At 42.5% G+C, this 15276-nt stretch overlaps 2 protein-coding genes and 1 pseudogene across 6 annotated transcripts; all 3 read left to right on the forward strand.

Annotated features, from left to right (window-relative positions):
• Nucleotides 1-1457: 1457 nt before the first annotated feature.
• On the forward strand, nucleotides 1458-4124 carry LOC139565057 (integrin alpha-6-like). The gene is made up of 3 exons (XM_071385081.1): nucleotides 1458-1565; nucleotides 1692-1790; nucleotides 2000-4124. The coding sequence occupies exons 1-3, from the start codon at nucleotides 1506-1508 to the stop codon at nucleotides 2420-2422; spliced, it is 582 nt and encodes a 193-aa protein (XP_071241182.1). The 5' UTR covers nucleotides 1458-1505; the 3' UTR covers nucleotides 2423-4124.
• Nucleotides 4125-5456: 1332 nt separating this feature from the next.
• LOC139564984 (coiled-coil domain-containing protein 103-like) lies at nucleotides 5457-15246 on the forward strand. 5 transcript variants are annotated; one of them, XM_071384941.1, is made up of 9 exons: nucleotides 5457-5722; nucleotides 6582-6780; nucleotides 8228-8363; nucleotides 8511-8785; nucleotides 8903-8971; nucleotides 9100-11392; nucleotides 12230-12376; nucleotides 12574-12712; nucleotides 13033-15246. In XM_071384941.1, coding segments are annotated over exons 6-9 (831 nt in total). In that variant the 5' UTR covers nucleotides 5457-5722; nucleotides 6582-6780; nucleotides 8228-8363; nucleotides 8511-8785; nucleotides 8903-8971; nucleotides 9100-11390; the 3' UTR covers nucleotides 13576-15246. The 5 variants fall into 5 exon arrangements, with proteins under 5 accessions (XP_071241042.1, XP_071241044.1, XP_071241043.1 ...); XM_071384943.1 differs by having other exon boundaries at nucleotides 9100-10570; XM_071384942.1 differs by having other exon boundaries at nucleotides 5533-5722; nucleotides 10208-11392.
• Nucleotides 13908-15246, forward strand: LOC139564983 (Ig-like V-type domain-containing protein FAM187A; annotated as a pseudogene).
• Nucleotides 15247-15276: the final 30 nt, after the last annotated feature.

Raw genomic sequence — 15276 nt, forward strand, 5'->3', positions numbered from 1 at the left:
TGTCATGAGATGTTGCTTCAATATATCCACATAATTTTCCTTTCTCATGATGCCATCTATTTTGTGAAGTGCACCAGTCCCTCCTGCAGCAAAGCACCCCAACAACATGATGCTGCCACCCCCGTTCTTCACGATTGGGATGGTGTTCTTCGGCTTGCAAGCCTCCCCCTTTTTCCTCCAAACATAACGATGGTCATTATGGCCAAACAGTTCTATTTTTGTTTCATTAGACCAGAGGACATTTCTCCAAAAAGTACGATCTTTGTCGCCATGTGCAGTTGCAAACCGTAGTCTGGCTATTTTATGGCGGTTTTGGAGCAGTGGCTTCTTCCTTGCTGAGCAGCCTTTCAGGTTATGTCAATAAGGGACTCGTTTTACTGTGGATATATATAATTTTGTACCTGTTTCCTCCAGCATCTTCACAAGGTCCTTTGCTGTTGTTCTGGAATTGATTAGCACTTTTCACACCAAAGTATGTTCATTTCTAGGAGACGGAACTCGTCTCCTTCCTGAGCGGAATGACGGCAGCGTGGTCCCATGGTGTTTATACCTGCGTACTATTGTTTGAAAAGATGAACCTGGTACCTTCAAGCGTTTGGAAATTGCTCCCAAGGATGAACCAGACTTGTGGAGGTCTACATTTGTTTTCTGAGGTCTTGGCTGATTTCTTTAGATTTTCCCATGATGTCAAGCAAAGAGGCACTGAGTTTGAAGTTAGGCCTTGAAATACATCCATAGGTACACCTCCAATTGACTCAAATGATGTCAATTAGCCTATCAGAAGCTTGTAAAGCCATGACATAATTTTCTGCAATTTTCCAAGCTGTTTAAAGGCACAGTCAGCTTAGTGTATGTTCACTTCTGACCCACTGGAATTGTGATACAGTGAATTATAGGTGGAATAATCTGTCTGAAAACAATTGTTGGCAAAATTACTTGTCATGCGCAAAGAAGCTGTCCTAACCGTCTTGCCAAAGCTATAGTTTGTTAACAAGAAATTTGTGGAGTGGTTGAAAAACAAGTTTTAATGACTCCAACCTAAGTGTATGTAAACTTCCGACCTCAACTGTAGTAATTGTTCCCAGCACTCAGACAATTTCCTCTTTGTAACACACTAGGCGTAGTGGGTGCGGAGTAAGGTGCAGGAGGCAGAAAGTTCAGAATAGCGCTTTATTACGCACAGGGAAAAGAAGTACTCTCCACGAAACTGGGCGTAATCAAACAAATGCCCAAAACAGGTAACTAAACAACACGCACTACCACACGTCAACACAGTGGGAAAAATAATCAAGCCCGCACAAAGAGCAGGCGGGCCTACCGGCTTAAATAGCCCAACTCAAAATCTAAACAAGAAACAGTGTGACGTCGGTCACATTATGCACTCAACTGAAATGTGTATGCCCAAATGGTGTTCTGGTGCTAACCTCCCTTTCAACTGCTGTTGCCTGTAGGACTGTGTCACGGGCGCTGCTCACTGTGTGAAATTCATCTGCCCTCTCCGCAACATGAACAACACTGCGACAATCCTTGTCAGAGCCGGAGTGTGGAACAGCACCGTGCTGGAGGTAAAGACACCAAAGCACAGTGGTCTAGTCTTAATGTGAACTTTCACCTCAGCTTCATTAGAGTGAATCCACGTGAATGGAATGGGTGTACCAATAAAGTCCTGTATGTGTGTTGTGTTTCCATAGGACTGCGGGGAAGCGTGGCGGGTGACAGTGAATGGCAAGGCCACACTGAAACTGGTCACAGACAAACCCACCATCAGGATGAACACTGAGAGCAGAGAAGTAATAACACCATGCTGGTCATACTGTAACAAAAGTTAGGCTACATCCATACTAATTTAAAGGTAATTTCCATGACGATTACTGTATGATGATGCTGATGATGATACATGATAGAGGAGGAATATACATAATGATATTGAGGATACGTTTTTACATATAGCCTAAATGCAGACATAGTTAATGTCCTCTGTTTGATATCCCCTGTGTAGTTCACCCTGGATATAGACCCAGAGCTGGGGGATGAGGATCTGTACCAGGTCCCCCTGTGGATCACCATCGTGTCTTCTGTCGCTGGGGTCCTCCTTCTGGCCTTCATCATCCTCCTTATGTGGAAGGTAACGATCAGGTACATTAGTTATTACAACGATCCAATTGAACAAGTAACCTGCACTGACGTTAGCAGCAAGAGGAGAATGGAGATTCAATTTCACCTCCAACAACAAATCCACACAATACTATTAGATGGCCCGGGTACCGCGAGACTTCTACTGTCCACTGGTTCAAAAGGTCTCCCTTTTTGGATCCAAAATAGATCCTGTTTGACTTGTTTTTCTGACCGCCTTCCCCTCGTCAGTGTGGCTTCTTCAGAAGGGCCAGCACCAGGGAGATGTACCCAAGGCCCAGAAAGCTGAGATGAAGACCCAGCCGCCGGAGGTGGAGAGGCTGACTGAGGAGTAGTGAGGCTGGGGGAGGGAGGTCCCCCTGTGGGCCTCTGGAACAATGCACTGGGTTTCCTGGGTAAAATAATAGTCCTTCCATCTGTGAGTCCTTGCAGCTTCCAACGGCTTTTTGCAGCTTGCAGTGGCTTTCCTTAACTTCAGTCTTCCTCTCTTGCTGTCAAATTATTAAGAGTTTCTCTTCATCAAGAGCATCTATCCACAGGGGAAACAGCATTTCAGAGGCTGTGACTTGTGTGATTGACTTTTGTATGATTATTCAACTCTTTTTCTAACCTTTTCCCCATTGCTAACTATTTAGTCTCTTCTCCTAACTAACCAGCTTTGCAGAGCTTGAGTCTATTGGTTGTGTGGTGATTTGGTCATTTATTTGACATATCTCACGATACCCGTGATTACATTAGAAAGCTGTCAAGAATCTAAACAACAGCGGGACTGAGATTGCCTACAATAATGATACTGGTGGCACCAATGTAGAAATACTTCTAATAAGAACACGACAACGCCAAAGTCTACGCTTTCAAATGTTCACTTTGCGTCGTCTACCATTGTCCCACAGTGTGGCTTTTTCAAGCGGCCCAACCACACCAGGGAGTGAAGATTGGCAAAGAAGAGCACTGCCAGGTAAATGAGGGATTCCTCATCGAGGAGCCAAACCCCAATTTAAAAAGAAGCACTGGATCACAAACTGGACTGAAATGCAGCATTACTACTGACTGATGCCTTCAACACTACCACTACTCTTATTGAGAAACTCCATCTCAATGTGCACTGGCTGGGCGCAAGTCTGGATTTGTGGACATTATCGGGAACAGGACTGATGGTGTTATGACTGACACATTCCTTGTAGTGTACAAGATTGAATGGTCTGGACCAAAATGTTATTTTCTAGAATTGTACGTTTAATGTTGTTTTGATGTCAACAAGAATATACACTGAGGGTACCAAACATTAGGAACACCTTCCTAATATTAAGTTGCACCCCCTTTTGCTCTTAGAACAGCCTCAAATTGTTGGGGCATGGACTCTACAAGGTGTCGAAAGCATTCCACAGGGATGCTGGCCCATGTTGACTCCAATGCTTCCCACAGTTGTGTGAAGTAGGCTGGATGTCCTTTAGGTGGTGGACCATTCTTGATACACACGGGAAACTGTTGAGTGTGAGAAACCTAACAGCGTTGCAGTTCTTGACACAAACCGGTGCACCTGGCACCTAATTCCCCGTTCAGAGGCACTTAAATAGTTTGTCTTGCCCATTCACCCTCTGAATTTCACACGTACACAACCCATGTCTCAATTGTCTCGAGGCTTAAAAATACTTCTTTCACCCGTCTCCTCCCCTTCATCTACACTGATTGAAGTGGATTTAACAAGTGACATCAATAAGGGATCATAGCTTAAACCTTTATTTACCTGGTCAGTCTGTCATGGAAAGAGCAGGTATTCTTAATGTGTTGTATACTCAGTTGACAGTAAATGTGCTTTTTTGTATGTGGATTGTAAAAGACTCATTTGAAACATAGTTTTACTTTTGCTAAAAGCGCTTTATTTTTCATGTTGTGATTTGATTTTCCCAAATGGAACAGACTGATATTGGCACGTACTGTCATTTTGTACTGTGGTTTGAGAACTATCGTAAAACTATGCTTTTAAACCATTACGTGATTTGTTTACATTCGTTTTCTGACGTATTACACTGTAGGAGCCCAAGTCGAGTGATGGATGTAAATGTGCCAACAGAAAGTACAGTATGTTTAATCCCAGTGGCCTAATTCTGAGGAATGGATCAGAGATCGATTGATGAAGTGGTTCACACAGTAGTGTTTCCAAGGCACTACTACCACTCCTCAACCAAGAAGAAAGGAACATGGAGGAGTTTCAATCACAGAGAACTGTGAGATTGGGGTCATTTCAAAACGTTCAATGTACCTGTATTGTAAACTATAGGTCTAATGGTTGGGCACTGTCTGATTGCTTTGTTTGTGTGTATTCTGTAAAATAATATGATCAATCTAGAAAATGGAGAGTAGGGACTATAATTTCAGAACTCTCTCCTAACTATCAATGGCATACACCAAATTAATTTGGGACTGAGAGCACTGTGCTTGGCTGTTAACTGTATACATGTCTTTGTTTGTATGTGACATAGTGAAAGTAGGCATTCCTACATGAAAAAATACTATAGTATACTATGTTATAAATACTATGGTAGTCACTCAAGTGTTTTTTGAGGACTTTACTGTAATATTCACTGTGGTGTTTACTGTAGTATTTACAGTTAACTATAGTATAAATATTGTAGTATAGAATATAATAGTTCATGTAGTGTTTTTGCACATTCTAGTATACTGTAGTGCTTTTGCAAACTGTAGTATACTGTAGTAGTTACTGTGGTGTTTTTGCAGGCATTACTGTAGTATTTACTATAGTGTTTTTACTTGATATTTTACAAAGAAGCAGAGGCTTTCTCCTTCAGGAAACCTACTGGAGCACTACTACATTTTCCATAACCTATTGGAAGGTAGGACTGGGATCAGAATGGATAGTAACCGGTAGGGAACACAATATATGGTCTATATTTGGCATGTAGGTTTCTCATTTATGGGTGGCACAAATTGCGATATGTGGAAAGGGAATAGGTATATGCAAATTAAATACTGTAGCATTTACTGTAGTTTAAAAAGTGTAGTGTTTTTGCAGAATAGTGTTTTTGCATACATTACTGTAGTATTTTACAGTATACTACAACATTCTACACATGATCAAGGGATACTACAGTGTGTAGTATAGTATTCTACAGTATACTACAGTTTACTATATAATTATATTGCGAGTAATGTCGTATTCTATAGTAAACTGTGGTATTTTTTTAATGTGGGTTGCTTAAAAAAAACGATTGTCAAGTGTGAGCCTACAAAGCTCCCTAAAGGACAGCTATTAACAGCTGGTACGTGGCATATTTTTACATGCTGTATGTCCTTTCTACACTAGTATCATTTATAACACTGGAATCCAAACTTCTACAAAGTTGATGTACAGGGGACCTTTATTTTGAAGGCTCAATGTATTCCACCGGAAGTGATTCCCCAGTCACAAGTTAGAGCTAAAGTTAGCTCGTTTGTTTACATTGAGAGGTATCTTAAATGATCTTTGAGGAAATATTGAGAGTTTATGGGAAAAAACTCACGAAATGACCTTGTATTGGTGTCATCTGTGGACAGTGACCGCGCAGAGGAGACCAGACACACTTTGGAGGTAAGTTAGGATCAAGTTAGCTAACAACTTGTAGCCAGCCGGGTGGGTATAATTTGTGGAACGTTCCAATAGGAATATGTTCCAGAAACTTCGTAAAGTACAAGGTTTGCCAACAAACAACGCATACAAAGTAGCACGATCAATTAACCTAGCTAACTAATTAGCTGCCGAATAGGCATAAACTCACCACGTATCTTATTCTTAAATGTTTGGCCATAGGCTACCAGAGTGAGGACAGACATTTTTCGGAATTAACGTGGTGAGTGAAATCTTAATTAAATTAGCCCACTCCCTGCCCGGTATCTTATTCGGCCTCTATACAACCTTGTTATTTACGAAGTTTTTGGAACAGATTCCTGTTGGAACGTTCCACATTATACCCACCCTAGCCAGCCTAAGTTGTTAGCTAACGGTAGCCAGTTAACATATCTCTGTTAAAATTCTTTGTTACATCTAGGCCTTGTAAAAATATAACGATACACTGTACAAAACGATTTATTCACGGTCTTGTTAAAGCTACTGTTGCGTAATAGCTAAAGTTAGCTAACTAACTAGTAGTTGTGGTCTGTCGCGCGACAACAGCAACAAGTTGCCTCAGTCGCCTTTTTTTTAATTTTTTTACCTATGTTTAGTGACTGGTTTCAATATACTTTACTTTCGTAACTCAACAAAGTAACGTTGTTGCTATATTGCAGGCAAACCTTTCTCTGAATGCCTCAATGACCGTTAATGAAACCATGTATAGTAGTAGACGACTAGCTCTGGACCATGCGTTGGATGTACGTGCAGCTTGCAGTGCATATCCGTTGCATGTGCGTGGACCAGGTTGATAACACATTTGGCCAATCTTTTCTAACAGACTCTCTTGCCTGAGAACTATGACCACACGTTGTGCTCATACCAACCACTGGGAGAAACACCGTTCAGATCCCCCCTGAAGTTGAAACTGCTCTGAGGAAGAGGTCCACAAGTGGTTGAAGGACTTCCAGAGAACCTCAGACTTGACTTGGAGGAAGTCAAAGACCTATCCCAATGCTGACAGGATTAACAAGTATAGAGTAAGTTCCTTCCTTCTGTATCATACAGTTTATTGCAGGGTGATTCCTAATGAAACTAGAAAAAAACAGGACCATTATTTGGGAGATTTTCACGAAATGTAATACATAGAAGGGTCCTTTGGAGGAAGGATTGTTGACATATGTCTATCTTAAATCATTATTGATAATTAATTGAAATTGGGAATGTTTGGCCTTAGCAGGACCTCATAAGACAGCATAATGTGTCTGTAGGTGCTGCAAAGCAAAATATTGGGTCATATGAAGTGTTGCCGTTTGCTCTGTAGTGTGAGTAGTATTTTGATTTCAATAACAATTAAATAACAATTTTCTTACATTAATTTATGAACATATAAATAAAAATATAAACATGAATATTGGAAAGTTACCATTTTTGATTTTGCTATTTTTGGGGGGTATATGGTTGAACACAATATAGGCTACTCTACGGGCAAATCAAAGTTCCAGAGTTCGATCTTTGCTAGTTTTAGAGTTCCAATTAGTAAGCTTTACAAACAGTGAATGTGAAAGTAGATTAAAATGTGTCGCCCTCTGCCGGTGATGTGCAGGATGTGCAATGATACAAGTAAAATGAGGGCTGTGATTGCCTACTATGCCAATTTCTCTATATAAAATAGGCCATAACTTTAAAATGACCAGAGATCGATATTTAACAAACTGTAAGAAACGTTTTCTTAAAATCATAAAACTACTCATAATACAGAGCAAGCGTTAAAGCTTAATATGACACCAATCTTTCCTTTGTATCACATACAGAGTCTTAAAGAATAAATGTTTTATTTTTATTGTCACATGCAGTGAAATGTGTTGTTTTACAGTCGGTCATAGTGGGCTCCCGAGTGGCGCGTGATTGGGAGTCCCATAGGGCGGCGCACAATTGGCGGGCTTGTTGACATAGGCGGTCATTGTAAATAAGAATTTGTTCGTAAATGACTTGCCTGGTTAAATAAAAAAAAATTAAGTACAAAATTAGGCAAATTAGGGTTAAGTGGGCTCATCGACAGAGTTTTCACCTTGACAGCTCAGGTATTCAAACCAACGACCTTTTGGTTACTGGCTCAACGCTCGAACCTCTAGGCTACCTGCCGCCCTAAAGGGGGCCTGGGTAAGCCCAAAAAGTCACAAATGTTCCAACTTCAATGAATTATTTCTCAATTATGCTTTAAAATACACATGTCAACAATCCTTCCTCCAAAATAACTTCTATGGGTTTCATTTTGTGAAAATCCAAAAAATCATGGTCCTGTTTTGTGAGGAATCGCCCTGTAGTCTCGTGTGGCCATCCTTCCAAATCCCATCTCGTTCACTTGACTATTGAAACATGAGAAGCCTGGGCTTCCAAGGGCTATACAACTTACAATGAAACGTAATAAGAGTAAAGTTGGTCCATGTTTAAAAAAACATGAATTGAAATGAACATTTGATTTAGATCTTCTACAGGTGGACCTAAGATGCCAGCATAATACAAGGTCCAGTTCAGCCAGAAATACCAACAACACATGTTGTGGTGCAATAATGTACCTCATCTTGAAGAGATCCACTCATACCCAACAAAGAGAATCAAGGTTAGTAATATAAGTGCAATACAATTGACCCACACTGTCATAAGACAACAAGTCAAAACAAAGTTATTAAGTAGGCCTAAAAGTTATGAAGTTCCTGTTTTCAGAAATTAGCTTGAAAGTATCTTATTTTAATCCCATTTATTGTAGGTCCCAGATACCTCTTTCGCGTCCGTCTACGGAACAACCACAGTCTGACAAGTGCTGAGGGACTGAAGAGGAGAGACGTCAACGGACACCGTTGAGAAATTGACAAACGCTGTTTGCTGTAGGTGTGTTCCTCATTTGTCCATTACAGATTCTCCCGCAAGCTTTTCAAAGAAGCACGTGTTGCATCGTATGTGGAGAAGAAGATTGATGACTCTAACGAGCGTCTGGATAACTGCAATGAAGAAGAATGTTCACCAGAAATGCTATGTTTTCGGGTATGTTCCTCAATAACTGAATAAATCTACAATTTCGCAACATTATCCCTGACAGGCAGTGTAGAAGACTTAACAATCTGGTTGTCTGATGGTTGTAATTCTCTCCTCCTACAATAGACCGTGGCAATGCGTCTGAGGACACCGTTGAAATTGAGCGCACTCCCGTTTCTGATGTGAACGGCTCAGGTAAATCTATAATGTCACAACGATATATCTGATATTAAGTGAGGGGCTCCAATTGAAGACTGTATACCTATAACTCATTTGGTAATCTGAATGGTGGTTGTAATACTATGGTTGTAATGCTCTCCAAGCTACATCTGGAAAACCAGCTGAGGGGGTGACGTTCGAGGAAGAGTGGATGGAGATCTTTGAAGACCTCAAGAAGAAGATGAGGGAGGATCCTGTGAGTTTCAGGCCTGCAGTAGCGTCCTTCGTTTCCAGCTTCAAGAAGATGAAAACAGACGGTGAACTCATAGCCGCAATATCAAACTTTGGCACAACCAACCCTGGACCAACAGCAAAGTTTCACCGGGGACGGGCACGCCCTGCAAAGAGCTCTGTAGGAGAGCATGGACATGGCACATGCAGCTTGAAGAGGAAGGCACCCCATTGAATGTCTCAGTGTGTGGAATAACACATGGACATTGGGAGTACTACACAAAAAAAGCAAGTCAACATCAGTGGCCCCCTGTGCCCATCATCCACCTGCTCACTATCTGTGACCTCCAGTGCACTAGCGCTCTGCCTACCAGCTCTAGGTCTCCTCCGCCTTGAACAAAACCAGGGACTATTTCAATGCATTGTGGCCTCTCCAACACCCGGAACCAGTGGCTATTTCAGTATTGCATTCTTGCCTTTTTGTTTTACATTAATTCAATGTTTCTGCAATTTCATATTTTTGAAATTGATTCCATGTTGAAGGAGCATCGGATTTTAAAAAGCTGTTCTGCTAACCCAGTTGTAGGCCTATACTATCACTGAACCAAAGCAGTAGTTGTCTTGACTTAAATTTAAAAAGCCTTTTTTAATATATGTATATGTGTGTGTATTTATATATTAAATATATCAAATTGTATTGGTCACATACACATGGTTAGCAGATGTTAATGCGAGTGTAGCGAAATGCTTGTGCATATACTGGTACATGTTGTGCATCAAGTTGTCTTTTTTATGTTGAACAAATGCAAGACTACCATTCTAATGATGGGTTGTAAGACACATAATGAAGTGTTTATTTGTACATAAAAAATATCCTGAGGGGAACCTGCAAAAAAAATTTTTTTAATTTTTATTATATTGCATAAGTGATGTGAAATAAACCATGTTTATAATTAAGATTTTTTAATATATATTTTACCCTTTTTTTCTCCCCAATTTCGATCTTGTCTCACCGCTGCAACTTACCAACGGGCTCGGAAGGCAAAGGTTGAGTCGTGCGTCCTCTGAAACATGACCTGCCAAACTGCACTTCTTAACACCCACCTGCCAGCTGCACCAATGTGCCAGAGGAAACACCGTTCAACTGACGACCGAGGTCAGCCTGCAGGCACCCGGCCTGCCACAAGGAATCGCTAGCGCGCGATGAGCCAAGAAAAGCCCTCCCGGCCAAACCCTTCCCTAACGATGCTGGGCTAATTGTGCACCGCCCTATGGGACTCCCGATCACAGCAGGTTGTGATACAGCCTGGGATCGAATCTGGGTCTGTAGTGACGCCTCTAGCACGGCAATGCAGCGCCTTAGACCGCTGCACTACTCGGGAGGCCTTTATATATTGTTATATGGTATGTGGACATTAAGACTTGATTAGTAAATATAAAAATTTAACATTACAGTAAATGTGTTCAGTAAATAATAGTTGGCACACTGATGTCCACTACATTAGAAATTTATAAACAAGCTCTTATTTAATGTGTAGAAATTATTCAACTTTTTTGAAAACCCCCCAAGTTAACCCACTGTTACTAGGCCGTCATTGAAAATGAGAATTTGTTCTTAACTGACTTGCCTAGTTAAATAAAGATAAAATAAAACAATTACTGAGATGTTTCCTTACTAAAAACTATTTTAATATCAAACTCACAAACAACTTCGTTTTACCATAAAATGTGGTAATTGTGATTGGCAGCCAATTCGAAGAACCAGTAAGAGAAAGTAAAATGTATAACGTCAATGATAGGGACCAAGAACTAATGTCCATTAGTGGGGACAAAATCAGTTGCTGGGTCTCAGTAAATGAGACATATCGTGGGACCTTTATTTTGAAGTTGTTACACATGGGCTTTTCACACGGATCCTGCAATCCGGGATCCTTGGAAGGTCCCTACCCCAAAACCACAGATATAACAATGAACATCTTTGCTAAAAACCCTAACCTTAACCCCTAACCCTTACCTAAATTTCAAGTGCAATGGTGTAGGGGCGTCCCAACGATACCAGATAGTACTTTTGTATTTCCTTACCCAAGTTGTCATGGTGACGACGTGTGTTTGAAGAGGAGGACACGGACTTGCGTCAGGCTGCAGCACAAACAACATACCAACAACAACGTCCAGATATTAATATTGTTCATCAAAATAATAATAGCTAGCTAACCTAAAGCTCATGTAAGTTCACCACCGCGGAATCAATGAAAGAAAAAGTCTATTAAGGTTCCTATCTGGCAACATAGTTGGAGGAGTTGATTCTCCAAGCAGTTCTGAGACGTATTGCCTGAAGACCCGACGTGGAATTGGATCGAATTCTACGTCGGGCATAAATAAGTGTTTGGATCAGGAACATTTCCTCTCAAGACCTCTTCATGTAAGAATGTTGATTAAAATTACTTTTAACTTACTTTACCGGTTGTCCGTGCGCTTGGTCCTTTTGCAGGTAGGAATGTAAGAAGACATCCACAGGAATGTGTAATTAAATCAACTTTCCAGTGCCCTGGTAAATTAGTGCATTCAGGTTTCTATCACCTAAAGTATGTGTACAAGATGAAAATACATACACGGGACGCATTCATACTGGTTGATTCAACCGTTGTTTCCACTCCATTTCAATAAAATTACATTGAGCCAATGTGGAATAGATGTTGAATTGACTTGGTGTCTGTGCATGGTTCTGTGCATGCTTCCGGTAATATAAATCTGAAGTCACTACCAGCGCATTGAAGAGTTGATTTAACCATACTTTCCTTTGGATATATCGTCTCACATTCCTACCTGCAAAAAGACCACACGGACAACCAGTAAAGTAAGTTCAAATATCATTTTATTCTACATTCTGGCTTGTAGAGCTTGTGATAGGAACTTTTCCAAACAAAGATATGGCATTAATCTCAGAATTGAACCAGAGGTACAGTATCACAGTCTGATTGTCAGGCAATTCTGAGTACAGTGTCTGTGTCACAGAACTAAAAAGAGATTCCATAGGTTCACTGGTCATGTCTTGTCTCACAGGATGGAGGACTCTCCTGAGGTTATAAACTTCTCAGCGCTGGAGCGGGAGTTGCAGTCTGCTGTTGAAGCGGACAACAAATACCAAAGAGAAAACGATGCAAAGTTTCGTGCTCTACACCAGAAGGTTGGAACTTATGAGGAGTTTAGGTGAGATGGCTAGGTTGATTTCTCTTTTAATTGAACATCCTACACACTGTTGTTACACAAGTTAATAGACAACATATGTGCTGTGTGTTTTTTCATCATTATGTCCCGTTAGAAATGACGTGTTGTCTTGAAACAATGATGTCCAGACAGCAGACAGTTTTATGGTTTGTTTTGACCTTATGTCCCAATCCTCTCAGGGACATAGTCCTGGCATCCCACCTGAAACCACTGGACAGGAAGGATAAAGCCGAAGCTCCTCGCAAACAGCCCTGGAATGCCCTCGCCTCCACTGACAAAGGGCAGAACCAGACTAGCTGTGATGAAATAGGCCTAAAGGTTAGACTTCTGCCAACACACACAAACATCTCTCCATTCTAATATCAGGATTCTACCCAAAGAATGTAAGAGTGGTGCTGCGCCACCTAGTGGACTGGCTGCGCCACTATGTCATTTTACTCAGCAGCAGCACCTTGTTAAAAATAATGGGGAGAACCTAGATAAGGACTCCTAGTTTTATGTTAGACAAGTTGTATTCATTGTATAGGGCAGGGATGTTACCAAACAGGCATGCGAAGCATATTAACACAATCTGAACATCAAACAGACTCATTAAATTGGTAATTAACACACAATGTCTCCCGAAATGTTATTTTAAGCCTCAGTTGTCAGAGTTCCAGCCCAGGACAGCGTCAGAGTTCAGCCGGGACTGGCGCAGGTTCGGCAGTGAAAAGCCAGAGGATAAATACAGCCTCCTGCTCTCCCTAGGTGGAGAGGGCCTTCGGGATATCTTCAGGGCTGAGGTGGGGTTTGGCCTGCTGGGGGAGTTCCTCGTGTTTCTATCCAGTGGTCTCCAGCCTGGGGATGAGGCCACGGTGATAGGGGTCCTGGAGGGGCTGTCCAATACCCCCAGGTTTGGCATCAATATGTCCTTGCTGAGCCGGGCTGAGAGGGAGGCATGTGGAGAGCTGTTTCAGAACCTGAAAGCATCAGCAGCGGGGAACAGCAGTGTCAGAGGATCCGAAGGGGATGTCGTCGTCCGTGGAAGCAATGTGGAAGAGATTAAAGAGACACGAGACGCTGAGGCGGAGACTCTGTTTCCAGGACGGACCAGTGAGGCTGCCGGAAGAAGCAGCGATACTGAAACTTTAAACGGTATAATGCAGTTGTATGGGGTTCAAACTGTTTCTCCTCCTCAGTAAGAAACATTACACAAACCCATATTGTTTTCAGAAATAACAATGACCGTTACTATATTGTAGAGCTTATTGTAGAGCTTAATGTGGTTGCAAAAACTTTAATATCATTTGTTTGTTTGTTCTTTATTCTGAAATGTATAATATGAATAAGTTATACGAAGGACAATGTTCACTACTATGCAATGCAGTGTCATAGTGAAATGACATGAACTACCATAGTAACCAGAGAATCTCTTTGTGGATCTCTGAACATTCTAGAATACGTAATGACCCTTTCATAGCATATCTAGATAGACTAAGGATAACTTGAAGATGACAACGATGGGGCTAGGGACATGATGATTCCTATAAAACACCTGTCCCTCTTGCTACTCCTCCTCTAGACCCTCTCTTTCTCCCTCCTGTCTACCTATGAGGCCCCTGAAGACAAGGAGGACATTTTCTTTGCCAGTAGGGCCCGTCCTGCCTTCCTTGTGTTTGACAACGCTGCCTACTTGGCTGACATGAACATAGAGCTGCCCTGTCACTGTAAGCCTGAGGAGGTCCACTCTGTGGTGTGGTACTACAAGAAACAGCTGGGCAGCCCGGACACCAGGACACTCACTGACTTCCAGGGCACCTCTGTGGTAGACTCATCCAAAGTGGGCCGGGGAGAGGACCTCTGGAGCAGGTTCTCCATCCGCCTCTTCAGCCTGCTCATCTTCAGGGCCCAGAAGGAAAACTTGGGCCACTACCTCTGTGGGAGGACCAATGGGGAACTTCTTCTATGCTTATGACGTGGACGCCCAAGAGGCTCACAGGGTTCCTTGGAGTTGTGCCCAGATATGGGGGAGAGTAGCAGTAGTGGCAGCTAGGGCGGCTTCGAGATCCAACCAGGATCTTCCCCTCTACTGGCCATGGCCATGGTCCATGTGCGACCGCTATGGCGTCCGGGGTGAGCAAATCCACGTAGGGCTCTGCCACGTGAAGAGTGACTACCTCCACATGAGCTACAGGTGGACATCTCAGACGGTGGCCTCATGCAGCTCCTCCGCTGTGCCCCAACGCTTTGGCCTCTCCCAGGCCAACCACCAGGGGGCAGAGCTGAGGGTGCGGAGCTTCCAGATCCCCCAGGTCCATTCCCAGCCAGAACACCAGGCCCTTCTGGAGTTCCTGGGCCTCAATGAGCCAGAAGCTCCAAGGGTCCCTGTCTACAACCACAACCACCCAGTGGACACCCCACTCATCCTCTCCTGCCCTGGGGCCAAACCTCAGCACGTGGTAGCCTGGGACCAAGGCTCTAGGCCTCTGTACCGCTCCCACTACACGGAGGGCCTTAATGAGACCTCCCGTCTGTTCATAGACACAGGCCACCACCTGCACTGCAGCCCAGCAACACAGGAGGACAGAGGGTCCTACTACTGCTGGATCCAGGGGAAGAGGGCTGCTGAGATCAGGCTGGGTGTTTACTACCGTCTGGGCTGCAAGCGTCTGCTCTCTGACCCTGAATCTCTATGCCCTGAGGATTATTCTCCTCTACTATGGGGGGATGATTGGGGTATTTGTTTTGATAGTGCTGTTGAAGTATACTTGGCGCACAGTAAGACCAAAAAGTAGCCAAATACTTGAGATGTGCTTGACACTTGATGAGATTTGTTTTTGAGTTATTTTGAATAAATTATTTTGTGAAATGTAGAATTGCCTCTACTTCCAATTGATCTAACT

The sequence above is a fragment of the Salvelinus alpinus genome, chromosome 36, assembly GCF_045679555.1.
Source record: "Salvelinus alpinus chromosome 36, SLU_Salpinus.1, whole genome shotgun sequence".
In the NCBI taxonomy this organism is placed as follows: Eukaryota; Metazoa; Chordata; class Actinopteri; order Salmoniformes; family Salmonidae; genus Salvelinus; species Salvelinus alpinus.

Excerpts from the sequence above, each read along its gene's own strand:
- LOC139565057 (XM_071385081.1), top strand. The coding sequence starts at position 1,506 with ATGAACAACACTGCGACAATCCTTGTCAGAGCCGGAGTGTGGAACAGC. Across the intron at positions 1,566-1,691 it reads GGAACAGCACCGTGCTGGAG|GACTGCGGGGAAGCGTGGCG; the intron begins GTAAAGACACCA and ends GTGTTTCCATAG. Across the intron at positions 1,791-1,999 it reads TGAACACTGAGAGCAGAGAA|TTCACCCTGGATATAGACCC; the intron begins GTAATAACACCA and ends TCCCCTGTGTAG.
- LOC139564984 (XM_071384941.1), top strand. Across the intron at positions 12,377-12,573 it reads GGAACTTATGAGGAGTTTAG|GGACATAGTCCTGGCATCCC; the intron begins GTGAGATGGCTA and ends CAATCCTCTCAG. Across the intron at positions 12,713-13,032 it reads GTGATGAAATAGGCCTAAAG|CCTCAGTTGTCAGAGTTCCA; the intron begins GTTAGACTTCTG and ends TGTTATTTTAAG.